The sequence below is a fragment of the Nicrophorus vespilloides genome, unplaced genomic scaffold (assembly GCF_001412225.1).
Source record: "Nicrophorus vespilloides isolate i.1.1-1 unplaced genomic scaffold, Nicve_v1.0, whole genome shotgun sequence".
Lineage (NCBI taxonomy): Eukaryota > Metazoa > Arthropoda > Insecta > Coleoptera > Silphidae > Nicrophorus > Nicrophorus vespilloides.
Genome location: NW_017098176.1, coordinates 29,463 through 56,693, shown reverse-complemented (window position 1 = coordinate 56,693; position 27,231 = coordinate 29,463). Strand labels below are relative to the sequence as shown.

Genomic DNA, 27,231 nt, shown 5'->3' with positions numbered 1-27,231 from the left:
TGGCAACAACAACAACGGACAAGAAAAGGAGCGAAACGTTGCGTGTTTCATTTTTATTTTTAGCACGGCTCTCATTCATTATGCGAGCGATTTTTTTTTATTCTTTTCGCATATTTTTATTCTTTCTTTCTTTCTCCTCTTTCTCTTCTCCTCGCAAACGCTATGGGCAAGTAAAACTTCTTCTCTACATTTTTTTTTGTTCGTCGGTTGTCATCATCATCATCATTATTATTATTACTTTTGGGTTGTTCGTTCTTGGAATGGGATTCGGCCACTTTTACTTCCTCGAAATTTTTGCGGTACATCTCTAAGATCCGTTAGCATGGGATAGGTCGCGAACGGTGGACGAAGATTTGAGCAAAACGTTTGCACAAAACGCGAACCGACTAAATTCAATTGATCAGGATCGATGATCAATACATTTCATTCAATTTTGATTTATTTTGCAAGTACGTATTTATTTATTAATAAGACAGGTATTCATATATTCGTTCCCCTTGCCGCCTTGACATTGTTTACCATTCAATTATGTATAAATCCGTCGTCAATTACATAACACATCGGGCGAAGCAAATGTGAACAGCCTTGGAATTTATTACTCGCGTCTGTGCCTGCTCGATCGCTCGCCTCCTTTTTTTTTGAATTTGGAAAATATTCATTTGTTATTTAATCCTGCGGCAATTGCGCCGCGACGCAGACGTCGTTGACAACCTGCAATGAAACGCACAGATGGCGCTCGAGGTTAGCGCTTTCGAGCCGTCGTGCCTGCTGCTTTGCTAACCCCAAAAAGCTTATCGAGAATCCACCGAAATGGTAAAGAAATCAACCAAAAATTTCTTCTTTAAAGCACAAATCTTCCTTGTAGACGTTCCGCACGCACGCAGCAACTGTAACCCCATCCACCCGCATCGCATGTATTTATTTTTGTAGAAACAAAAGACAACAATATAGAATTGTCGCATTGCTCAGCGACATCTAGCGTTTGATAATAGCTTATTGTTACCAGTGGCGTAACGTGTATATTTTCAACTATGTTCTTAGGATGCGATTAGGATCGAGAATTTCAACGATGGTGAGACCGTTTCCTATCCTTTGGTCCTGCTTAGAGGCTCCGCTCCCAAGGATTGCGATCAACTGGAGATCAATGATGTTAATTGTGAGGTGGTCGGCGGGAAATTTAAGCATTTAATCAATTTGAATGTGGGTGATAATTTGGTGGAGATTAAATGGGGATCGTTGAAAATAGAGGTGAGGATCCGATATGAGCCAAGAGGTAGCAATTTAGTTTTGCAGCCGCTCTATATTATCTGCGATGGACATGATGGTCGGTTTCAAGGACCTGAAGGTGTGAAAAAGAACGATGAAGGAAGCGCTCTTTGCAGGATTGACGTATGCTGTAAGCTTCTGCAGAGCATACTTGCAGAGAAGCTGCACGAATCCGGGTACGGGAGGAAGACTATCAAAGTAGAGAGTTGTCAAGTGTTCTATAGCAAGATGAGCAGCGCATCGGTTAAAGAGATGCAAGAAGACGAGCTTTGGGCGGCTCTAGGTCGCGAGATTTTGGGGTCCGAAATTGGAAAGCCTCAGGCAAAGTACTTGGGGTTCCTCTCCTGCACGGAGTATCACGGAGATAGATACAAAGTGGAGGAGATGAAGCTGCACGAAGATCTGTTGAAGATCACCGACGTATATGTGGCTCTGGGTGGAGGCGGTTTGGCCATCTTCGGTACAGCTTGCCTCTACACCTGGCCAGAGACTACTGATGATATCCTCAGCAGGTTCAAGGATCAAAGACTAGTGGACAGAACGCGGTTCTTGGACGACAGCGCGTACAGGTGAAGCATCTCCACGTTTATTTATGCTAAATTTATATTAACTTATTCCCAACGCGCAGGGGAACGTTGGGAGCGTGCTTCTCCACGACCCTCGGCTCAACCCTGCATGAACTATGCCATACATTCGACCTGGGGCATACTGACATCGGTATTATGTCCAGAGGTTTCGACAATCTGCATAAGGTCTTCCTGCAAGAGGAGGACGCTGAAAGATCGCTGCCACGGTTAGAGACGGTGTGCGATGAAATGGTGAGCATTAAGCTGAAGGAGGCGGAAAGCAGATCATTCATACGAAAGGCGGACTTCTCCGACGACGTCATCAATAGACCAATCTGCTTTGATGAAACTTGCTTCACTAAGAGCTCCGCATGTATACTGGCCTATCACAAGTAAACCATTAATCAACCAAAACATTAAGTCATTTACATATTATTAATTTTCAGATGGTTCAACGATTACCCTGACGAAAGGAAATACGTCCTAAGCTACGATGCTTCCATGAAACTAGTGAAGTCCACCTTGGGCATTCGAGTCATCGAAGTTCGCTCTGGCGAGGGCGGCCACGTCATGGCTAATTGGTGTTTCACCGGAAAAATCCTCAGATACAACTTCCAATTGGATCCCCTGGACTTCGGTAGCTCATCCTCTCTCTTCGTCGAGGACAACTACGGCAACATCCTGAAAGCCAATATCTATTAGATATCAACCCATCCGGTTATTCCGTGCCAATGCTAGATAAATTTCTTTATACGACAAAATCAAGTGAGATTAGACATAGTATATTTGTCAGTTTCCTTACGAAAAAAAAGCATTATATAGACTGAGATTTAGGGACTTTCCATTCTTTAATATTATTATATTTGGGGCTTCCTCTTTACGACTGTTATTGTTGTTTTATTCTTCCTTTTATCCTAAAAATAAATATTGGTGGATGTCAAACTGAATTAAATATATCCTATTAAAGATCAAGGACGCGTCAGTGTCACTTTTATCTGTTGCTTGTTTTTTTTTAATTGGCAATGGGTGAGGAGATTAATTATTCGGGGTTGCCGCAAAAATATTTCGGGCCTTTCGAAGTGGTCATTCACAATCGCCCAGAAGATTGCTGGGTGTCGTTGCTTGGGAAAGTGTTGAATATCACTCCATTGATTAAAGGTAAGAGACGGAATAATCTTAAGACGTTTGTTGATTACTTGTCTCAAGAGCACGAATCAGAGGATTGTGTTAAGCCGTTGTTGGCATTCGCCGGGAAGGATATTAGTGATTGGTTCGATCCCCGCGACGGCGACATTCTGCATTACGTGCATCCGGTTTCCGGGTGTCACGATCCGTACATCCCGCATGGCAGGATCCCGGACGTGGAGGTTCAGGTACCCGCCACCCGGTGGCAGCCGCTAGACCGGAAACCGTGGTGGAAGGACCCCAAGTACGAGGTCGGTTTGCTCACGAAGAAGGTGAGACCTATAAGGATTATCAATCCACTTTTTGGGTTAGAGGTGCACATGAACGTGTGCTGCGAGGATACCGTGCTTAGGATCAAGGAGAGGTATTCCATCTTCAATTCAGATGCAAACATCTACCTCTGGAGGCAAGTTAATTTATTATGCTATTTTTATATAATAAGATTTTTATATATTCTCGAGTACATTAAGTTAAATAGTTGTTTTTGTTTATACAAAATATAGATATATGGATAACGTGTTAAATGATGAGCTGACGCTCGAAGAGAACGGCATCATCGACGAGACAGACAGGTTCGGAAGCGTGGGGCTGTCGCCGACGTTCTACGTCCCCGCGATTATGATCTTCTACAACGACGAGTTTAGATGGTTTAAAAACGAAGATTGCATTGAAATGTTGAAGAATTGATTACACAAATACAGACGCGACTATCCTTTGATGACAGCGATCGGTCTGAGTTTAATGGCCTTCTTGCTGATGCCAGCAGCGTGACACGTGTCAACGACGTCAGTTACATTCTTATAGGATTCTGGAGCTTCCTCCATGACAAGCTTAGGCGAGGCGACTCGGATTGAGATGCCGATGCTCTCCAGCTTCTTCAACACATCAGTATATTCGATATTGCGGCGAGATTTGGCTCTGGACAAGGCACGACCCTGCAAATTTTAGTTTATTATTTATTCTTGTTATGAAAATCAGTAGTAGAGTTCTTACAGCTCCATGGCATGTGGAACCAAAGGTTTCCAGCATTCCCTTCTCGGTACCGGTGAGCACGTATGAACATGTTCCCATGGTACCGCCGATGAGCACCGGTTGTCCGGTCAACTGATAATCGACAGGGATGAGAGGATGGTGCGGTGGGAAAGCTCTAGTTGACCCCTTCCTGTGGACCAGCAACCTTTTGGGTTTACCGTCAACTATATGCTCCTCTTCCTTCGCGATATTGTGCGACACGTCGTAGATGACGTGCATGTCGAGATCATCCGGAGAAGTATTAAATTGCTTAGCGAATGCCTGTACGAATTGCGGATTTAAATGTCTTTCAAATTAGTTAGTGGGTTGATTTACCTGTCGCGTAAGGAAGGTCATCGAGCTGCGGTTCACCCACGCGAAATTTGCAGCCGCTGCCATGGCTTTAAGGTAATCCTGGCCTTCTGTAGAATGGATCCTCGCGCAAGCCAGCTGCCTATCATTCGTTACGATGGTGTCACGTTTCATAGCCTTTTCCATCTGCACTAGAGCGTCCGTAGCCACTTGATGGCCAAAACCCCTGCTGCCGGAATGAATCATAACGCACACTTGACCCTTCTCCTCGATACCCATTTTACTGGCAGCCCATTTATCGTAGATCTCGTCCACCACTTGAATCTCTGCGTAATGATTACCCGCCCCTAACGTTCCCAGCTGCAGAAACGAAGTGTCAGATAAATCAATCAGTAAAATCAGTTTGAATTACCTGCGGTAATCCTCGCTTCTTGGCTCTCATGCTGACTTTAGAAGGATCGGCATTCAACATACGTCCGTATTCCTCACAATGCTCCTTATCCTCTGCCCAGACGTAGCCTTCCCTCAAGCTCCAATCCATGCCCATCTCAAGCGCCTCTTCCAAATCTTTAGCGTTCATTGGAATAATACCTTTGGATCCTACGCCTACCGGAATATGATCAAACAGACTCTGAGCAAGTTGCTCCTTGACTGGCTGCACATCCTTCTCAAATAGATTCGTCCTGAGCAGTCTCACCCCACAATTAATATCAAACCCAACACCACCTAAAACCATATTGCACAATTACTATAACCAACCAATTGAAATGATCAGCATACCTGGTGAAACAACTGAATCAGGATTATCCATGTCAAATGCTGCCATATTTCCTATGGCAAAACCATATCCAGAATGGATATCGGGTAGTCCAACAGATCGTCCAACTATCCCAGGTAAAGCAGCAACATTAGCAATCTGCTTGACACCTGGTAGGAATCCACCTGCCATTCCTGGTCTGCACGCATTTCTAAGCTCTTCCAGCATCAGCTTTTCTAAAGTTGAATTCACATAGAAAACACCTTCCACATTCATATTGGGTTGAAACCCTTTCTTAATCCGCCAACAATGTGAATTGATCTTCTCCAGATACTGCAGTTCATCCTCATATTTCCTTACAACCATAATTGTAAATCGAGCTACAAATATTTTATACGATCGTTTCGGCAATACTGTGCAATACCCTGAAATAATATAGGTTATGGCAATATGTCAGTACTAAACGAACTACTTTCAAGTAGGTCATTTGAACGAAACTCGCGGCGCGCATTTTGAATTTCAACAGCGGTTCCCAAAAGCACAATCCAAGACTTCTTTCAACGGATTTTTTTGATGTAAGAAAATAAAGACAAATCGCATAATCGTTAATATATCTTTATTATATAATTTGTTTTACTATACACAGTAGAATAGAATTTTACATTAAAATACAATATATATATTTTTTCTTTCTTTTACGACTCGAATTAAAAATTAGTTTGGCATAAATATATATTCTATTCACGATATTAATAATATTAATTTACGCAACGTCTTCGTTCTCCCCGCAATTTCCAATCTTAAATCATAAGAAATGCGAAATAAAAACAGATGAGCGTCGCTTGTTACGAAAGCCGCGTGACACTATTAAATAAGAAATGATAAGAAGAATGTACCTGCAAATACTTGGTTACTCTAATTGCGTTTCAATAAAATATATATATAAAAAAAAAATAATTACTTTTGTTCATATACGTTTAGCACCTTCTCCGCTGACGTCTACCCATAACAACAAAAAAATCAACGTAACATAAACATATATATATATAGTTAAAATAGCAGTTGCCTAGGTGATTGAAGAAGGAAATAGAATAAAAAAAGAAGATTATTATATTTGATGTCATCCAGTGTGCGAATAATGATGTGTGTGATTTTGTTTTCATTAGTATCTTGTTCTCCCCTTCTGCTTTGTCGGTTTTGTTTCAGCCGAAGAGTTTGTCGAAGCACTGGTGGCAGTACGGCTTCTCGTTCTGCTCTTTGAAGGTGCCCTTGTTCAGCTGCTTCAGGCAGAAAGCGCACACGAAATGCTCCGGATGGAACTTCTTAAGCATCGCGGTGATGCAGCGACCGCCAATCGGTTTGTGACAACCGGCGCACAGCGATCCCCTCTTCTGATGGTAGTGGGTTTCACAGTACGGAAGACCCTCGTGATCGAAGAATGAGCCGCCTGCAAACGGCTGCTGGCAATCCTGTTAACGACAATAACAATTATAATCTGTTTATAAATTTTTGTTATAGAAAATAAGAGTTTCAAAATGTGGTGACTTGGAAAGAGGATTCGAAAATGGGATTTCTCTTCACAAAAGTGAATTTCATAGATCAGGCAGGTTTTGTCAATATTGAAAACATAAATTAAAAGAGATTGATGATAGCAATATATTTTCAAATATTGACTTTCTTCGACAAATTTTACTAATTACTTTTAGAAAAGCTCTTCACAACACGCAATTGGTGGATGCGCCGGGGCTCCAATTCAAAATTTGATTAATTTAAATAAAAAGCTACATTTTATGAAATAATAGAAAAGAGAATAAGAAAATCGTTTAAATTTGAAGTAAATATAATTTTCATATTTGATGTTTTTTTGTCGTGTGGATGCGCCGGGTTCTATAAACTAATTATTTTCTTAGAAAAATAAATTGGACGCATGTTTAAATAGATTTAGAAAGAAGTGTGCTTCTCTTGTTCCAAATAAATAGAGAGTAAAAAACAACAAAACAATGAGGATGTTATGAATAATTGATCCATTCTGGCACCGAGAACATTTCCTCTAACCTAAATCCTAACTGATTTGAGTATAATTGGTGTAGAGAAGATGAGCGAAAGTGCCAGAAAACGCTCGTTTCGCGTAAATTTATCTCCCACTCTTTGCGTTCAGTCGATATACCAGTAGGTTTCTGCTCACTTGAAATCGCTTTTTTTATTAGCATTATTAAGCGTACACAAGTGGAGCGTGGATCTAGTTCATGAAGGCCGCAAATAGCCGCCCCCGGAGAGCAAAAGAGAGAGACAAAGAAAGACATAAGAGACGGAGAGATCATGGTGGTTACGCAACGCTGCGCTAAAAATATCGTCGACCTAATAAAAGAAAATCCGCGCCAAAAATAAAATGAACACAAAAACAAACTCTGCCTCTTCGCGGTGCTTCCACCGCACCCGCCGCCACCCCGCAACGTACGTTCCAATTTGCGCTACTCAAGAAATCGGAGAAGACGTTCGTTACGGGTGGAGGAGGGAAAAGGGCAAAGAGATCAGCGAAGAAGTAAAAGAAAACAAGTGTTGCAGTAGAAGGGGAAAACATGATTAAATTGAAGCGACCAGGTCGTGACTGTTTTTTTTTAATATTATATACAAATATAAATATAATAATTCCCTATTTTTTTTGTCGTTCCAAATTTCTTTTATATATAAATAGATAAAGCTTAAAAGTAACAAAATATAATAATAAATATTATGTGTGGAGATAAATATATATATTTTATAGTGTGCGAGAAAGAGATAGAAAGAGAGTGCTATTGAATAATGATGTATGGGGAGCCAACAGATGGCTGAGATTCTAATGTTCTTGTTTTTTTTTTATCAAAAGTCGCCTCTCCTCTGACGTGCGTGTTTAACATTTCTTTCTCCAATTGAATTATAGTTTTTGGTTCATTTTATTAATTGGCGGTTGTTTTTAGATTTGCTCTGCGGATTTTCTATCATTCATTCATATCGAATTGCATGAGATGATGACGAGAAGGAGGGAATTGTCTATTCTTCCTCCTCCTCCTCTTCCTCGTCGACTCCGATGCACTTGGGACAGACGGGTTTTCCCTCGACGGCGTAGAAGGATTTTCCTTGCACGGCTTGCTTGCAATCCTTGAAATTTATGTATTCATTTTATTATTATTGTTATATTGTTTGTTGTTGTTTGATTAGATTAAAGAAGGTGGAATGTGTTTTCGGATATGCATTTGATGAGGATGAGGAGAAAGAGGTGGAGGAGGACCTTACCCTGCAGACGAAACAATCGGGATGCCATTGGGCGTTGAGGGCCGAGATGTAGTTCTCCATGATAGCCCTGTTGCATGCTCCGCACTTTGGTGCGAACATGTCGAAGTAGTCGTCCCGGCAGTAGGGCTTTCCCTCGCGCTCGTGGAAACCTTCATCTCCAAACTGCTTGCCGCATTGCGCGCAGAAGAAGTGCTCCATGTGCCAGGTCTTCTCTAAGGCGGTCACGCATTTCTGGTACGACAATTAGAGTTTGTTTAGATCGGTGCGAAATAGCGATGCTTTTTCGTGTCTTACGTCCAAAATGGGTCCGTTGCAGTAGGCGCACCTGGGGCTGAACAGGTTGTGGTAATCGTTCTCGCAGTACGGCTTTCCATCGCGCTCAAAGAAGTTCCTCGTTCCCAACTCCTGCGTGCAGTGAGAGCAGGTGAAGTGCTCAGGGTGCCAGGTTTTACCCAAAGCGGTGATGACCTGCCCCACGATCGGCTTCTCGCAAGCGCTGCAGCATCCCTTCTGGCTAGTGTTAACTCCTTGACGACTCATATCCGCTTGTAAATTTCCTAGCATATGATCCAAGTTCTGTTTCTGAGCGGCCGCCTTCTCCGGACGCGCGTACACCGAATCGGACACCGTCTGCTTACTCACCTGCATGTCGTCCCCAAAACGCACATAAAATACAATAAAAATCAACGAAATAAAAAAATTAGTTAATCAACGGTATAGAAAAGGTGCAAACCTAAGTAAGTGTTCTTGTTATTATCCCTTAGGATTTGCCACTATCAACAACAGATAGACAGCAAAGTTTCTGGTGTCTGTTCGTTAAGTGTTTGCTGGAAACTGAACGAGCTTCCAACGAATTCCCATAGAAAAGTTATATGGGATACCCCCCTCCCACCAGCGCGCTTTCCCCCCCACGAATTCCCGAAAAATAGAAGGAAGAAGAAATTGAAGAGAAAAATACTGCTCAAAAATCGAAGGATCGAGAGAGACGGAGGAGGAGACGGGCTATATTTTTTTTTCCTCCAACGAAAACTCGCCTTCTCCCCGCGATCCTCTCTTTTCCGCGCGCGCTTTATTTTTAGAAGGCGACACACGCGTACGAAAAATATGCAATGCATTAGACACGAAAGAAAGAAATCGAAGAAGAAAAATATATACACACGCTCGTATCTATCACATATTTGTAATGGTCGAAATTGATTGGGTTTTTTTACTTTGCCATCACCTTGACGTTAATTACGATGTGCTAGATGATGGATGAGTCTTGGTGACCGATTAACGAAGGGTCGTCTTATTTCCAAGAAAAAAAACACAATGATAAAATAGAATATTATTACCGCAAACCCAAATCATCCGTGGATCTCAAATATCATCGTCACAAATTCATTGATTAACAATTTCTTTGAAAATATTTCATATTATGTAAATGTTTTGGCAACAAAGCGCACCGGCCAACTGCAATTGGACTCTGTTAAAAATGTAACGGGTACGTTCGCATTATAAATACAAGTTTTTGTTCCTTACATATTTTTTCTTAGATAAATGAAAAAGGAATGTGGTAAACATCCAAATAGGTGTATTGGTAATAATAATATACAGCGATTTTTGGTGCACTCAATTGCCATGTGTCGTAGGCACGTTTCCAAGCGGTTGGGGAGGTTCCAATGCGGGGCCGAAAATAATTTATTATTACATGCACACAATATTTCCATCTAGAAAATGGAATTTTCGCGAACAACACCATTCGACGCTGCGTGTAGACGCTCACACAGGTGGTTGATATTGAAGCCGTTGCTAAGAAACCGTATAATGTTGCTACGACTTTAGATATAATTAGCACTTCGCTTACCTTGATCTCGGATAGGGTGTCCATCAGGTCATCCAGTTCTCTAGTGGCGTTGGAGGCGGCCGGTGGCGGCGTCGAACGCACCTGAGACACGTGTCGCGTGACCAGCTCCGTCTCTCCAGGATAACCGGCCTCCGTTTTCGTCTCCTTCACGGTGATCGTAACCTTCCTAGGCCCTTGGTAGAACACTTCGCTGCAATGCAAAAAAAAACATTTATATTCTGAATACTAGACCAAAATCCCGAAAATCGAATTCCCGACAATTAAAATCCCGACATTCGATATCCAGACAATCTACTATGTGAATAAAAAAAGAACATCAATATTCTATTGGTTAAAGTAAAACCTGTGTTTTATATCTACGCTACATTAAAACTATCTAGTTAATTAGACACATTTGCAAAAATGAATATTTTTGAAATAATTCCGTCACAAGATTCCGTCCGAGATTTTGATAATGTCGGGACTTTGGTACTGTCGGGATTTCAAATATCGAGAATTTGATTGTCGATATTTTGGTTGTCAGGATTCCATATACACGAGACGGGATACAATGAAAATTTTAGTATCTAGGCAATGTGTTAAATGTTGAAAACTTTTAAACATTGTATTTTTTTTATGTCGTGTTATTTTATTTACAATCTGTTCAACAATGTGAACATTGAGTAAATTTAAGATCGCGGTTGACATTAGGTAGGTAATCTTTCCCGGTGGTTAGTTTACCATTATGATGCTTAGATTTTTAATTTGTTGGTTGGCTGTCATCTTGTAGGTTAACTTCAATAATATATTGATGCTCTGCGATTCCACTATTTCTTTTCACTGTGAATCTGCTGCTATCCTTAACACTGTCATTGTCCATCGACTTGGCTGAAGGTCCATATGCTGAACCTCATTCATTTCACTGTCCATCTGTGATGAACGATGGCCCTATTGCTGCAAGCACCGAAAGGGCTCACGAAAAGGCCTGGCTTTGACCAGGATGCGAACTGGCGACGTTTGATCGTGGGTAGGGCGACTTAACCATTCGGCTATTAGTCGCCCTAAACATTGTATATAAGGAATTTAATTTTGCGTCGCACAAAAAGTAGATGGACACGTCGCAGAAGAAGTGAGATAAGTTAATAGGCCCTTTGATGGAATTTGTGGGCCCCAGGCAAAATTTTATATGGAGGACTCAAGCACTCAAATGTTAGTTTGAAAAGTTTTTGTCTTAGTTTTCAAGTTCAAAAAAAAAATCTAATCTTTGTATCCTAGGCTAGGTTAAGTGAGGCTACCCACTTAACCTATCGTTCGCAGAAACATACTTATACCAACGCACACTTTACCGACATCATTTGAATATTTCAATTATATAACATTTATGTTACATTTTTCTAGTTAATCCAATAATGAGTTTTAGAAAATAACACATCGGAAGACAAATTCTGCGTGCACAAATGGTGATTAGATTGTTATTGTGTGATCGTACGAGCATATACGAATTTAAGTTAAGTGAACGCTGACTGTATAAGCTTAAATTGATAGTTAATTAGATGGAAAGATTGGCTACATAATAGAGATAACCAGAGATAGATGTATATGTTGATAGAGAGAGAGAGTCCTTGGGGCGTTCGGTGCCAAAGTCGCGGAGGATTTTATTTAAATTTTATATAATAATAACTCGCCCTCGCCCCCGTCTCCCCCTTCGTTCTTCTTGTGGGGGGAAGCGGCGGGAGGCGCGGTAGGTAAAGGCGTGCGCGAGGAGTTAAATACGGCTCTTTGAAATAATATAATATATCTCGAATTTGACAATAACATCACGGGCAGAAATAACGTGGATGCTATTTTCGGACGGGACCCCGCGACTATATTTATATTCATCCTTTTCTCTTTCGCGGTGTTCAAGCTTCCTCGAACGATCCGATGATGATTTAATGATGTATATTCTTTCGATAATATTCTTTCGATTCTTACCCGGCGTTGAGTTCGTCCAGGAGGCTGTCAACTGTGGGACGGTTGGCGGTCTGAGAGCTCGGCCTAGATGTGTAAGCGGCGGCGGGGCTGTCACCACCGGAACCACCCTCGTGCCCATTCATAGCCGAACCGTTACTTCCGACGGTCTGATTGGCGTAGATGATGTTCGCTGACATTGCGTTTCCGCTGGACTCGTTGGCGGTGCTCAGATCCTGCAAAAGACTGTCCAACTCCGACAGGTTGTTGCTGAAGGGTTTCTTCGGCGGCACGACAGGGCTACGACCGCCGGATGTTGGCTGCGTCCTTCCGTACGTTCCCTAAACAAAACAAATATTAACATTAGTACAGACATATAACTAACCCTTTCATTAACATATTGAAAATGTCAATGAGTAATTGAATAAAATAATCGTCTCATCCCCACAGACAACTCTAGAAAATAAGTTAACTTGCTTCAAATAGTCCGTATTCACTACAGTTCGTAAAGAAAGTTTCAAAACAAAAATGACCCTATCTGTACCTTTAGTGGATGTTCCAATAAAAATAAATTTCGTATAAATATTTTGTACAGTTGGCAAAGGTCTTAAATAAAATGAAGCTGTTAGACTTCATAATTGGAAAACGCATTAAACAGATTAAGTGAATTTTAGTATCGTGACATAAAACTAAAATTAGCATTTCAAGATCATCTATTTTTATGCATTAAATTTTCCGAAAGAACTGTTGATGAAATTGAGATCTTATAAGATTGCAGAGTAAATACTTTATTTGATCTCAAGAAAGATTCAATTGAAGTACGTAAAAATGTAATGAGAGCGTGTTTGAATTCAACCTTAGAGTAATAATTAAGTATTACCTACTTTATAAACAAAAGGAAGAGAAGAAACAATGAGAAATTAAATAGCACCATAAGATACTAACGAAATTAGACAGGTCGTGAAGAAAGAAGAAATTGAATACATATTTAAAATATTAGTTGAGACTTGTATACCTAATTTCATTATATAATTTATGTAGTTCAAAATTCAATTATAATTAGATCATACAAATTTACATTTGTAAATTACAAATTATCTTTGAAAGTAATTACGTTTAAATTATATTGATTGATTGATTTTATACAGAAAATACTAACTAGTGTCCTACAATAATTGTTTTTATAAAAGTTCGAGTATACATTAAGTTAAATTAATGTTACATAACTATACATATAATGATACTTAACAAGTTATTTAAATATCACTTAAGCTGTTAAACATGTCACAACATAATGTCCATGTTTTAAATAGATACTCTTTTGCGGTGTCCTCTACAACGTCTTCTCTACGAAAAACGAAGGTTGAAACAAATATCGAAGCAATGCCAACAATAACAAAAGCCATTCAAATAATGAGGAAACGTATATGCACGACCTCCACAGTTAAATATCAACAGATTAATCTAGAAAGAATACAAGTTGCTGCGCATCATCTTTGACAAAACAAAAACACAACAAGTAAATCTGAAAGCATTTTCAGAACTGTGATTGTGCCATTCCTTTCATCTTTTCGAAATAGTCTTTTTGACTATAAAAATTGCATGACTGAGTATTTAACATTTTCATTTGTAACTTATTGCTTTTTCGTAGTAAACTCTGTACAGAAGACGAAGTTAAGTCTTCTCGTTTGATTTTACTTCTTCGAGGAAAATCATGATTTGCTTTCTGTTATAACTACTTTTTCGCATCTGATTGAAAGCTGAAAACAATAGTAGTAGCATTCGCCTAAAGAAGTGAAAATAAATAAACAAGAGAGGAACCACCTGTCGGATCAGTTTCCTAAATTCAAGTTCAAATTGTTCTTTGAAATGAAAACAGTTATGACATTCATCACCTATCGAATCTACTCATTTTCCTAAATGTAAGTTTTTAATAAAATGTGATTTTTCAAATTACTTGATTAGATATTTGACATTGATATTTCGTTTATTTGTAACAAACAAACAAAAGCTGCTTCTCTGCATGAATTGATGAAAATGAGACTGACACCATTTACGAAATTCGCCCGAAAAAGTGAAACGAAGTAAATTATCGGATTTGTTCAATTTCTTATATATTCATTCTTACTAGTTTTTGGTCGATCAAATGTTATTTTTCTATTATATAAATTACATGACATTATAACTGACATTGACATTTGGTTTATCAACAACAATACAATTTTTTCCGATTATGACGTTCGACTGAAGAAGTGAAACGATAAACTATGTTTTTTCTAAATTTCCAAATTACATAACTATATCTTTTGGCATTGTAATTAACATTGAGATTTGGCATGTCAACAGCAAATATCAAATTTCAATCTTTTCTGCAGATATCAAGTGGAGGCTGAAAACAATTGTGACATTCATCCGAAGATGTGAAACGAAGAGACTGCGTGACGGACAACTACCCTAACTGCTTGTTCGCTTGAATTTGAAAAATCACATTTAAAATGTGATTTTTCAAATTTTCTACTTCAAAAAAATTATAACATTTTCTCGAATCAAATCTAGTCAAATCCTATTTGTAAGTTCTGTCCTTTTTTTCCTATTGGCGATTATTCAATTACCTTGACTAAATATATGACCTTAAAATTGACATTATGTTTTTCAGCTGAATAGATAGATGAAATGGAGGCAGAAAACATGAAATTCGTTTGAAGAAGTAAGATGAAGTGTGGAAGTGAGGAAGTTACCTGACGGTTAGGATCTGAACAGTTTCTTGAATGTAAGTTCAAACTGCTTATTCGCTTGTAAAAATGTGACTTTTACTTGATTTTTTATTTTCAACACGAAATAATAGTTACTCCTCTGCACATACCAATAGGATGCTAAAAACAATCATGACATACGACTGAAGAAGTGAAAGGAAGAGAACGAATAAGGAACCACCTGTCGGATCGGATCTGACAGGTGGTCGTCGCTGCCGACGCTGATTCCGTCTTCTATGTGCGAGTGAGCGATGCGACGACTTTAACATCAATTGCAACCCTTCCAAGATGATCGGATGTTGTTTGGTTTGGTTTGGTTTGGCGGCGCAAGATTTTTATGTTATGTTTTTGGTGAGTGTGTGTTAAAATGCGTGTCTCTCTCCCTTTTTGGTCCGATTCAGGATCGTTCGCTGAAACGGAGACGGGCGCACGTTTGGGGGCAGGAGGCGGTCGTCAAGAAACGACCGGTGGGACGGGACGGGGGGCGCACGCGGTTTTTGCGCACCGCCCGCCCGTAAACATTGCACACGAAGATCGCGGAAAATTCGGTAATTTTAAACTGAAACGCCCGCCTCTACAGCCACCGCTTTACTTTTACAACCGCAGAGACGGAGACAGCAATACACCAGGACTATTGAAAATAGATCCAATTTTTTTACCAGTTCTTCTTGTAGTATTTTCAGTTCCTAATCTCTGCTAAATCTCTCCAACAAAAGCCAAAACACCTGTCAGCATCAATCGATGATCATGTTCGGCAGTTAAAAGCGCATTAATTTAACCAACGACCGCGCACAATGTTTGAAAACATTTTGCAATCGTTAGGTGCATGATAAATACTCAGTGGAGGCGTGGAAACGCGTACGAACAAACATTGTTACCGAACCTTTATAAATTGTTCTCACAACATCAAAGAAAATTCAGTTTTCATAAAATATCCTAAAAACTAAACATTTGTCAATTTACAATTCATTTCACATTTTTATATATGAAATTAATAACTATGACCATATATGGAATAAATTAAAATAATTTATAGAATTAAATATTGATAACAAAAACATTATTTTTATTATTGTATTAAGTTTTTCATTTTATAATTTATTATTGCAATAAAAAATATTATTAAAAGTATTAAATTATTTCATTCAGTTAATGAAAACTATTACAATTATTAAGTAAATGTTTGCTTAAAATGCATGTTTTTTTTCAAATTGTTATTATTCGCAAATATTTAAATATGTAATTAACGTATCCGCGTTTTGTACAGTCATACCTCGCTTAACGTTACCTCTGATAACGAAGCTTCGATATAACAAAGTCCGCAATTTCAGTCATCTCTTTTGTTGTTGAACAATGCTTCGCATAATAATATTTTTACCTCAGAAAACGAAGTTTCCCCTCCTTCCTATTCGTTAATCGAGGAATGACTGTAGTATATTAAAACTGAAGTCTATTTCGTTTCAAGATTCGCGCTGACCGCGCAAATTATATTTTTATTAATTGGGTCAATGGCAGCGCTGGTTGCCGTAAAGGTTCTTCTATTTTATTATTTTGTTTTTCAAAGTCCGCGATGATTTCACTCATTCATTCATTGCGTCTTCGATAAATGGAAATTTTCCATTTCCCATTTTAATCGAATTATAGAAACTGATAAATCACGGCCTTCGCGATGAGTCAGGGCAAAAGGCCAAAAATGAAAAAAAAGAAAAACATTCTAATTTTCATTATGTTTTATTGGTTAATTAAGATAGGCTTATAATTAGTCTTGACACGGATAAACTTGAAAAGAATGCATCAATCATAATCAACTATATAGTTGTATGTAACTTTAACGTAATTTTACTTTATCTGCGGTTCAGAAATAGCATTGAAATATCCGACGTGATTCATTTTGTTGTGCTACTTAATATTTATTTTCTAACTAAATTAAAGAAAATGAAAACATTCGGATAATGTATTTATTAATTATCAACCATTAGCAACTTAATGAAGATGTAGTAGTAAGTTGTGTTGACACAAATAATCTTGAAGAGAATTCATCCATCAAAGTCATTACAGTTCTATGTAACTTTAACGTCATTTTATTTAATCTGCGGTTTAGAAAGAATATTGCCATGATTCATTTCCTATTTAATACAATAATACCTCGCACAGTGCGAATAATAGGTTTTACCAGTATCCCCTACTATTTGAAACCAGTCTAATCGAGGAATTAAATTCAGCAATAGTGTTGGCAATTGGTTCCTCCAATTTCCAGCACTGTTTAAAACCGGACAAATCGAGGATTTTAAAGCCGCATAAGTATAAACGTATCAACCATTATTTTTCTCAATTAAAAGATAGTTTGTTTTCAAAATTTCAAACCGTACTATAATGAATCCGTACTGTTCGAAGACGCACTATGTGAGGTATTAATGTACAGTGGGACCTCGCATAACGAGCATTCCGCTTAACGAGCAAAATTATTTGTAAAAAAAATGACTCGCTTAACGAGCGAAGTTTTGCATAACGTTGAGAAGAAAAGTCCCGGATCGCGCGACTGTTATATCATTTTTAAAACTTGTGTACACATATTATGTATGTATTTTTGAATCTGTTTCACTATACGAGTATCCGTTAAGCGAGGTTCCACTGTACATACAAAAATATAAGCCACAAAAAAAATACTGCATAAAGCGAAAAAACTTTGATGTATAAAATAATTAAATTATATGCCATGTTTCATTTTGTCACAACAAACGAATATTTATTTTTTTTTTAAAGTTAACAGAAAGAAAACTTTCCTATATTTTATTAAATAATTACTCATGACAAAAACACAAAATAAATGCATCAATCACAATTATTCATAAGTTCGTGACATCTAACATTAATGTGTTTTTGTTTCATACTTGATTCTCAAATGCTTTAATGATATTTTTATGACGCCATGACTAATTTTGCTATGTTTTTTAGTGTGAGTGTACGTAATCAAACAAAAAGAAACGTTCGTAATTAAAGTACAGCAATACCTCGCATAATGCGTAAACGGACTAAAACACATAAAAATAAACAGTACAAATTAAAACTTGACTTTATAGAGAAAAAAAGGAAAATTTATGTTTGAAAAATAATTTTGTCTACTAATTACTTCGGTTTTATTTTTATTATGCTCAATTAAAATTTGGTTTCTTATAAAATTTTCAAACTATACTATAGTAAATACGCACTGATATAAACCGCACAAAACATAACGTTAGAAAAAAATATACATCGATTTTCGGACAATATTTAAGTTTCACAACATAACTGGTAGTCAGAAATATAAGATTTAAAGGTTTCAGTTTTCGAATAAATTGGAGTTTCAAACAGCCTTTAGGAACGAATTATGTTAGACAACGGATGTTCCACTATACAAGACAAAATAAATACATCTATAGAAATCCAGACATCTCATAACTTCATATCATTTGTCTTTAATTGCAGTTTTACAATTGTTATTAAAATTAAATGTATACTTAATAACACCATTAATATTTTATAATGATATTTACTATATAAGTAAATCAAACTTTTGTTGATACATTCAAATTTGAGAAAAGGCACCTCAAAAATAATGGAATAAAGTATATAAATAAATAATCATTTAATCGCAAAAACCGGTGTGAAATTATTAAAACGAAGAAAGTCTTTACGGGCAGCAGCCCATGACCCCATTCGATCAAAGGGCTCTCAAACGGTGTTATCTAAGAGACCACGAAGAATATTAGGCGAGGACCCTCAGTGTTAGTTGAGGTCCCAGATTAAAGAAAAGCATTTATAAAACAATGAAATCTTATTACCGTCGTTTTGTGTAATTATATCTTATTGAATAAATACAAATAATTATCAATATAGCTTTGACATCTCAAATTACAGTTGATTTGCATAATTAGTGTCTTTCGATTATAAAGAAAATATGCGCCATCTTGAAAGACGCCATGACTCATTTTAATACGCTAAATAAAAATTTGCTATTGTGAAAAACGCCATGTCTATTTTTATTATTTAATATTTATTCTACTTATTTCATACATAATATCAACAATGTTGACATCCATCAGATGATAACAAATCAATCAAAATGATAAGGAAGCAATTTCAAACACTTCTCAAAAAAGAGTTTGACTGTAGGCCACCAAATTTACATGGTGAAAATTTGGCGTGGGACAATCATCAACAGATGGCGGATAAAAAAAACATTGAGAAAATCACTCACCGTTTTCGTTGCGTACGTGTCGTGGCGAATCTCGTAGGAGGCGGCAGTCGGTGCCGAAGGTGGCGTCGGTGGAGGAGTCGCGGCTGCTGAAGGTGAGCTGCGCGGATGCTTCAAAGAGCCGTAACCAGGGGAACTTGAGCCAGCAACCGTCGAACTGGGTGCCACCGTGTTCTGCAGGTCCGCCAGGAGTGCGTCTGGAACGAGAACAAGAACTACTATGACTACAACTGTAAAACATATCCCTGTGGTTATTATTTCCGGTTGATAAGCTTGGATTCGGGATTAATTATGAACCGCAGTTTTTGGTTTTTTTGAATGATATATTTATAGCAATTCTGCAAATTAAAATGAGTTTACTTATCCATTTAGCGAACAGTATTATACCAATGATTTTTGTATTAGATTCCCTCAAATTTAATTGATGCTTCGTTAATCATATTGAAATAAATGTTTAAATTAATATCAATTATTTGTCAGTACATAACAAATTTATAAATAATTTTCCTGTTTCGCCGCTCGAAATTCAATCGTTTGTGCAAAGGCGTCAATTGTTTACATAAACCAATGGAGAATGCGGAGGCGATAATATTTTTTTTTAGTCTCACCTAAATCCGAAAGCTCCCGAGATTTTATGAACGAATCCACGAATTTTCGATGTTCCTCCATGACGACTGAAGAAGTTTATTAGAAACGCGAAGTGGACGATTCGAGTGGTCTCATTCCACGGACAAAATAATTGCAACTGAATCCAGCCGATGATGAAGGTAATGATGATTCAAGAAACTGGCCTTATCTAATTTACGGTGAATTTAATCAATTCCCCGCCCATCGAGAGACCAAGAGATACGCGCGCACAATTTGCAACATTAAACAAACGTGAGCGACACACGTAAATATTTACATTTCGATGAAGGGCGTCCACGAGAAACATCCAAAGGAACAATAGCAAATTTCGTAAAGCCATTCCTCATACTCACTCAGGTATTTGTCCCATTCACGCTTCCGCTCTGTTTCGCTTCCGGTTTCACGGAACGTTACCGTTTTTGGGCTCGGCGTGCGGTTCACCATCATAACGTTATACAATTTCGAAGATTGAACAAAAATATAAAATCAGTAGCAAAAACAAAAAAATAATAATTCGGAACTATTATCCCGCGGCGGGTCGACACTGCCGGATGAGTCAGTCGCACGAAATCACTCTACTGCTACTTTTTTTTTCTTTTGTTTTTTTTTGTAGCTTTCTTCTCCCCGACACGACGGTATTTTCCCGTTTGGCAAGAGACCCAGGCATCATCCGAAACTCAAACGCATCTCGCCAAACTAAAAATAGTGTGCTCCACGCGGAAAAAAAAGAAGAGGAGAAAAAAAGAAACGGAACATGAGAGAAAAACAAAAGCAAAAAGAGCGCGAAAGAGTTACGAAACGTTTCGTGGCCGCGGAAAAGAGAAGGAAAGCAGTTTTCCATTCATCGGTTTTATTTATATTTGTTTCCATGGAAATGGTGATGTTTCAACGGAAGTGAGTAAAGCGGAAACGGCGGTTGGGTATGTCTTGAATTCGCCAAATATTGACAAGCCAGTTAGTAAGTAAGTAGACGATCGGCATGGTAATTTTATTAATTAATTATTTTAATTGAAGGATAAGTTCAAATTAAAGGTTTGTTTTAAAGTTTCTTTTATTTTAGTTATATACATGTAACAAACAAAATTTCTTTACCTTTCTTGTACATGTGTCCGGTAATTCGTATCACTACTTTATTAATGTATTAAATTAGATGTGTGTGCGTTACAATATATAAAATTAATTAACACGACAGGTGTGTGCGGATTGTTTGCGAGCTACGCAATGACTGTTTCAGATGGACAGACCAAATCGAGAAAGTTTTATTCATTCATCATCCCACTCGCAAACACACGCGCGCGCGAGATCCTTGGAAGATGAAGAAGGAAATCGATTCCGAGCACGTCGCCGCCTTCGAATATCCGGAATAGTCCGGCGATGGTTTATGTCTAAGCGCGAGAAAGTATATGATGGTCAGTTAGTTAGTCGGAGTAGTCCAGGAAGGGATCGTCGCAGTTGAATTTCCTCTTGAGCATGGCGACGACCTGTGTCTGAATTGTGTTGACAACGTCCGGCGGTGTGTAGTTGTCCTTGGCGGACCGCGAGATCGTGACAAAGGTGGGCTTCTCGGGGAGGACGTCCAGGAAGTCGGCGAAACTGTCGTACATGAGCTTCAGCTGCGCTTCGGTGGATACGTGGTGCGGCAGCTCGGTGTCATCCAGCGTGCAGCCGGCGTCGAAGATCTGATCCCAATTAATCACATCGTAGTGCCGTTTCAGTTGATTTGCCAGCGACTCGATTTCCTCGGAGTGTATGAACTCCTCATCGACCTTGCCGTCCGACTGCATCTGCTGGAACGCCTCCTCCAGCTGGTCCATCTGCAGTTTACGCTTGCGCGCGATTTCCTGCACGTCGCCCTTCCGCTCGAACTTGAATATCCGCCTGAGCGTCGGGAATATATCCGCTTCCGGGTAGATCTCCCTGAACGGGTTTTTGGTACTGAAGAAGTCCAAGTCGATGTCCAGCACGTACCTATCGCCTAGCGCGACGTTCTCTTGCACCACTTTTCGGATGGCATCCATGTCGTCGCGCGCGTCCTCCTCTACTGCCGCTCTACCCAAACAAATCACTTCAAGCTTCGCCTCCCTGACCTTGTCTAGGTCATCAGCCTTCGCGTACAGACATTCCGAGAGAAAATAGCTCTCCTCACAGTCCAACCGTATTGTCTTCGAGTCCTTCTCTTCGCCGATCCGAAAATCGAACGTACCCTCCTTAATCTGATCCGCCCACGGTGGCTTTACCCACATCACCCTGGAGAAGTGCCCCGCGTACACGGCAGGCATTATCCAATTCTCGATGCTCAGATTGTCGTAGAGCTCCTCCTTATCGTAGACGGCTTCCGCTCGCATCGTTTTAGGAATCAGCAGGTCCGGGTGCGAATCCAGATGCACTAGAGCCATTCCCTCCAGCGGTAGATGTCTGGAGCCGATTTCACGGTAGATGTGTGGTATAACCTGGTTGTGATCCTCCACCACGTGGATCGGGATCCGCTCGTGTCTTCTGTATTTTGCACTCATTCTTCCTTTTGTTTCTATAAAACCATCCATCTATTACATAAATATATACGCACGCACGAGGAATTATAAAACGCAGCAGTATAAAAGAGTAGTACTCACCTCGACCCTAGCAAAAACAACACTGATCGAGGAGAGACCGAGAGGAAGAACCACCGGCCTCGGGGAAAACAGGGTGAACCGTTATTGGTCAAATCTCAGGTAAGAAAGGAGAGGTACTAAGAATCAAGTCACCTTTCTTTTTTTTTTCTTCGAATAACCGTATCAACGAGTGTCAAACTTTAACCACCCTTATCGGTCGTTCGTCATCTCTGGCAATTTTAGTCGTATAGTTCAAAATTTAGACTCTTAAGACTTCACGAAGAATCGTAGTTTGCATGATACAACGTTGAAAGTGCATTTGCATAAAATGACATAATTGAAACTACGACAAGGACATTGTTACAAATACAAAATTTATGCAGACCGGACAACATTTTTTTTTCATGCGGACAGGTAACAATATTATTTCGGAGAATTTTCTATTATTAAAAAAAAATAGTTAATATTTTTTCGAAGACCGGTTTGAGTTGCAGAGCGGCGGATTTTTAATATCAAGTTAGCTACGCAAAATACGTCGTTCGTCTTGGAAACAAATAAAATCTACGACGTATACATCTTCTCATTCATTTTATGTTGTTTGGGACAGTTAAATAAAATAAAATGAATAAGTGGAAACAAATTTAAATTTAGTGTATTAGTCCTTGTATGTAGCTCTTTAAACTTGTCGCACTAATATAGATTATTTAATAATATTAGCATTATATATAATGCCTAGGAATCGTAAGAAAACATTTTCCAGCAAACTTATATAATACAAATTCACAACTTTTCAAGATTTTGTTTTGAATCGTATAAAATATTTGTTACAGAAACTTTTAATAGAAAAAATCGGAAATATCACTCTCAATGTCACAGCTGTACGTGCGCTTGTTCAATATTTAAACTCCCATTTATTTTTTGCGCGCTAAAACGAATACAATCTGTACGTATTATAAAGGAGATTTTAGATAAAACGTGTAAATCCTTAACATCCACTAAGGGTTAATATTTAGATAGTTGCAGATACATCAAGGATAAACTAAGATCCAAATTAGGAGTTAATGAAAACGATAATTGAATGCAATTAGTTGTACAGTTGGATTACGTCATGCGAAATGGATGAGACTCTTACATCCTGGTGATGTTCCGTTCTTCAGGGTGCATTGGTAGGGCCGATGCAGCATCGTCGGCGTGAACTTCCCGTACATCGTCCTGTCCATCCTTAACCACTTCAATCTGAAGTAAGTGCTTTGACCGTGAAACCGGGGAAGGCGAAAGTCTGAAGTCGCGGCGCGCAGACGACACAGACGACGACGCCGGGCGTCGGAATTACACGCGCGTCCAAGAATACCCTCTCTTCGCGAGGGCGAAGATCTACCAAAAAGGGGACTTAAATTTAGACGTTTCGTGCGGGAGGAACGCGACGAAATCCTGTTTTCTCGATTCCACTCTGACTGATGTTGATGATGTAAGAAGCGTGAGGATCCGAGCGCTCTATGCGTTTCGCTCTCTTCTCATCTCTCTATTTACACACTAGTTCACTCGTTCTCGCTACACTCTGCGACCATTAATTTATTCGACTCTCGCTGGCCAAGTTCAATTCGACACCCTCGCACGACGCTCATTTCGACGCGACTGTTTTCTTCTTTGCGTCGTGTGTGTGCGCTTTTTTTTCGAGCGCGAAATTTCCGTGTCAAGGATCAAGAGAGCCTCGCCATAAACGGCATTAAAATTTACACAATACCAATTTTTTTTTCTTGCCCCGCCATCTCGTATGCATGTGTATGCTTATATATCCATAATGATCTTCCCTAAATGGCCATAACGAGAAATGAACGAAACGAAAGAACTAACCCGTATCTGGATCAAAGCCACAAGGCCACGCGCGTTCAAATTATTTCGAAAACTTCACAAACGAATTTAATCGATAATTGAAAAAGTGCAAATGAATTGAAACATTTCAATTTATTCGCATTAATTAAGTTTCAAAACCTGTATTTCTTAGTAAGCATCTGTTACAGCTAAACTTTTGCTGAAACGTCTCCATGTACTATACATTTGGTAAAAGGTAACCAAACCAACTACTAACTGCAGATACTGAACTTTTCTAAGCTTGAATTTATCTTTTCAAACTGTCATCAAATGATTTGCTAGAGCAGCGATGTTCTCCAGTGTACCAGATATTAGATGTGTCACAAAATACACAATAAGTGTATATATTAACAATCGTAATCTTCATCATTTAAGTGTGCCTTGCAACTGTTTCGTGAGATAAATATAAAAAAAAGTTTAAAAACTCTGTCTTAGAGTAAAAAAAATAACACAATGTAAATAGAATAGACAATGTTGAAGTACCTTCTGGTCGATGATAATTTAACAGAAATTTTATACAACAGATGGATATTGTTGAGTTCCCCATTTTCGTGACATTTGAACCGCAAACAAATTTACTTATTATTCTTTTATGATAGATTGTAAATAAAAAATAAATGTTAAAAAAAGTCATACAAATGACATAAATATTCAGAAATCCAGAACGGTCATTTATAAATAACTATAAAATGTTCCTTCTGATCAGCTGATGAAAACAGACATTCGCAAATGCACTTAATATTGGTACAAAGTGGAAATTAAGTTATAAATCAATTACTAATAATAAAAACATTATCAAAAATTAATTTTGATATCCAAAATCTAAGTTATGTTCTGCCAAATAAAAACATTTTAAATTATTTCATAATTGTTGATTTTTTTGCAAAGATTTAAATGTATACAATACTAATTGTTTCTGTCAATCAACATAAATTGAATCACCTTATAAAATAAATGGGCATATTTTGATATTTCGATAGTTTTCATTCAGTTGTTTTATGTCTAATCAAAGCAATTACAGAAATAATTTAAATATTTCAATTGTTTATGTATATCAGTTGATTATCTGTATGCATCAAAACACAATAAAAGGGACGAAAGATCAATGATCAATAACATTTTGCAATAGTTTTAAGTCATTACTAATAATTTAAATTATTTAAGTTTTAATCTAATTTTTGTTTAGTTATTGTAATAAACTTTATTGTTGTTGTTATAACCATAACACTAAACGTATTTAAACTATTAAATGTCATTTGCATTCGTGCATAATTGAATCACCCTGTAAAATTAATGCATGCATTCCTTGATCTTTCTTACAATTGGTATCACTGCCAATACTAATACTGCAATTGGAATATGTTCGCAATTAATTGGCCAAAAGAAATGAATAAATGTATTAAGAGATAAAGTTAATTCGGTTATTTTGTTGGGTACGGAGGATGCGGCAATCAGGAATGTGAAAAAAGGGAAACAATGTTTATGCAATTTAAAGGTCACGATGACTCCGCCCATGCGAATAACAAAAACTGACGTCATTTGGTGTAAATAAAACAAAAGCGCAAAACCACAACCCTTCCGGTGTGAGGAGTCTTCAGAGTGTAAATGATTTTTTTTTAAATTTAGAATTGAGGAAACGTCTGCGAAGATATTCCGGGAGAGGAATGTAAACAGACGGACGTGCGAAGAGGTTATGTTGTTCCGAGCATCTGTACTCACCCAAGTCGTCCATCCTGGATTTGTCTTCTGGTTTACGTCCTTTAGAAAATTCCGTTTGTTATTGTTGTTGATTAGTTCGTACTTTGATTGGTTTACGAAGAATCAACAACAACAAAAAAACACACACTAAACGCACAAACATACACACGCACGACCGATTGGTGGTTTATTTACCAATTTCGGTAATGTGCGATGGGAATATTCCCAATAGGCGGCGCCACAGGGCTTCCCCGCAAACCAGATCAATTTGTATAATCAACAAATCCTAATTGGGATGCATGCACCGCAGCGGGGAGCGAGCCGAAGATGGAAGGAGACGCGATGCGATAAAATTGTTGAATTTATTATAGCTGATAATATGAGCAGAAAGTGACCTTACATTTATCATTTCTGCGTTGGACTCGACGAGATCATGAAGTCCTTTTCATTGTTTTTGCTGGTAGCTTTGGCAACCAACGCGTTTTGCAGTACGCTTTTGTGTTTGTTGTATTTATTTGTAATAATATCGTTGCAAATTTCAGGCTATCCAAACGTTTGTCCGAAGATCCTGAAAAAGAATCTATGGGCGGGGAAGTCCCCTGTGAATATTGATTATGTTATCATCCCGGTGGAGTACGTGGTCATCCACCACACGGTCACGTCTACATGCACTTCCGAGGTGAGCTGCTCGAACTTGCTCTGCAACATACAGAATTACCACATGGATGAGCTGAAATTCAACGATATAGGATACAAGTGAGATTGATCTAATACTGATCTGTAACGATAGTAACAATTGATTTGCAGCTTCATGATTGGCGGAGATGGGGTAGTCTACGAAGGTGCTGGATGGCACAAGGTCGGCGCTCATACCTACGGATACAACTCCAGGTCAATGGGCATCGCTTTCGTAGGAAACTACGTGGGTTAGTCGGATTTCCTCGGTTTGGTTTTTCTCCTTCGTTTAAAATGGTTTACGTTTTACTTTCAGATAAAACTCCGAGCGAGAAGATGCTGAAGGCTCTGAAGGACTTCCTGGCGTGCAGCGTTGAACTCGGCGAGCTAAGCAACAGATACAAGCTCATCGGCGGCAGACAAGTCATCAGCACCGAAAGTCCAGGTCTCAAATTGTACCAAGAATTACAAAAGTTCCCTCACTTCCAAAGGAATCCTTAGATGCGCAGCAATTAATTGGATTTAAGAAACAATTACTTTCGTTGTATTATTTTTGTTTTAGTAAATACAACACAAAACTAATTCATTTGTTTAACTTTGGAAACTGTATGAGCGACTATTCCTATTATTTCGGAC

General features: G+C 38.5%; 6 protein-coding genes across 9 annotated transcripts; 3 read left to right on the top strand and 3 right to left on the bottom strand.

Annotated features, from left to right (window-relative positions):
• The first annotated feature begins 619 nt into the window (after window positions 1-619).
• LOC108561812 (putative zinc metalloproteinase YIL108W) lies at window positions 620-2,712 on the top strand. The gene is made up of 4 exons (XM_017919883.1): window positions 620-813; window positions 1,042-1,835; window positions 1,895-2,224; window positions 2,279-2,712. Exons 1-4 carry the CDS (start codon window positions 811-813, stop codon window positions 2,532-2,534), a joined length of 1,383 nt encoding a protein of 460 aa, XP_017775372.1. The 5' UTR covers window positions 620-810; the 3' UTR covers window positions 2,535-2,712.
• Window positions 2,713-2,854: 142 nt separating this feature from the next.
• On the top strand, window positions 2,855-3,725 carry LOC108561807 (cytochrome b5 domain-containing protein 1). Its single transcript, XM_017919876.1, has 3 exons — window positions 2,855-2,990; window positions 3,039-3,423; window positions 3,521-3,725. The coding sequence occupies exons 1-3, from the start codon at window positions 2,855-2,857 to the stop codon at window positions 3,702-3,704; spliced, it is 705 nt and encodes a 234-aa protein (XP_017775365.1). The 3' UTR covers window positions 3,705-3,725.
• Window positions 3,647-5,549, bottom strand: LOC108561811 (tRNA-splicing ligase RtcB homolog). Its single transcript, XM_017919882.1, has 5 exons — window positions 5,121-5,549; window positions 4,753-5,066; window positions 4,365-4,700; window positions 4,011-4,310; window positions 3,647-3,952 (listed from the first exon to the last, which is right to left on the bottom strand). The coding sequence occupies exons 1-5, from the start codon at window positions 5,461-5,463 to the stop codon at window positions 3,725-3,727; spliced, it is 1,521 nt and encodes a 506-aa protein (XP_017775371.1). The 5' UTR covers window positions 5,464-5,549; the 3' UTR covers window positions 3,647-3,724.
• A 750-nt stretch (window positions 5,550-6,299) lies between these two features.
• Window positions 6,300-7,678, bottom strand: LOC108561806 (paxillin-like). The gene is made up of 2 exons (XM_017919875.1): window positions 7,556-7,678; window positions 6,300-6,566 (listed from the first exon to the last, which is right to left on the bottom strand). The coding sequence occupies exons 1-2, from the start codon at window positions 7,676-7,678 to the stop codon at window positions 6,300-6,302; spliced, it is 390 nt and encodes a 129-aa protein (XP_017775364.1).
• A 267-nt stretch (window positions 7,679-7,945) lies between these two features.
• On the bottom strand, window positions 7,946-26,053 carry LOC108561818 (paxillin). Of its 4 annotated transcripts, none has more exons than XM_017919889.1 (7): window positions 25,942-26,053; window positions 19,136-19,329; window positions 12,170-12,486; window positions 10,217-10,406; window positions 8,665-9,012; window positions 8,371-8,601; window positions 7,946-8,235 (listed from the first exon to the last, which is right to left on the bottom strand). In XM_017919889.1, exons 1-7 carry the CDS (start codon window positions 25,952-25,954, stop codon window positions 8,128-8,130), a joined length of 1,401 nt encoding a protein of 466 aa, XP_017775378.1. In that variant the 5' UTR covers window positions 25,955-26,053; the 3' UTR covers window positions 7,946-8,127. The 4 variants fall into 4 exon arrangements, with proteins under 4 accessions (XP_017775378.1, XP_017775379.1, XP_017775377.1 ...); XM_017919890.1 differs by lacking the exon at window positions 25,942-26,053 and adding an exon at window positions 20,852-21,001; XM_017919888.1 differs by lacking the exon at window positions 25,942-26,053 and adding an exon at window positions 20,113-20,318.
• Window positions 26,054-26,204: 151 nt separating this feature from the next.
• Window positions 26,205-27,177, top strand: LOC108561819 (peptidoglycan-recognition protein 2-like). The gene is made up of 4 exons (XM_017919893.1): window positions 26,205-26,408; window positions 26,463-26,676; window positions 26,728-26,846; window positions 26,912-27,177. The coding sequence occupies exons 1-4, from the start codon at window positions 26,354-26,356 to the stop codon at window positions 27,094-27,096; spliced, it is 573 nt and encodes a 190-aa protein (XP_017775382.1). The 5' UTR covers window positions 26,205-26,353; the 3' UTR covers window positions 27,097-27,177.
• The last annotated feature ends 54 nt before the right edge of the window (window positions 27,178-27,231 follow it).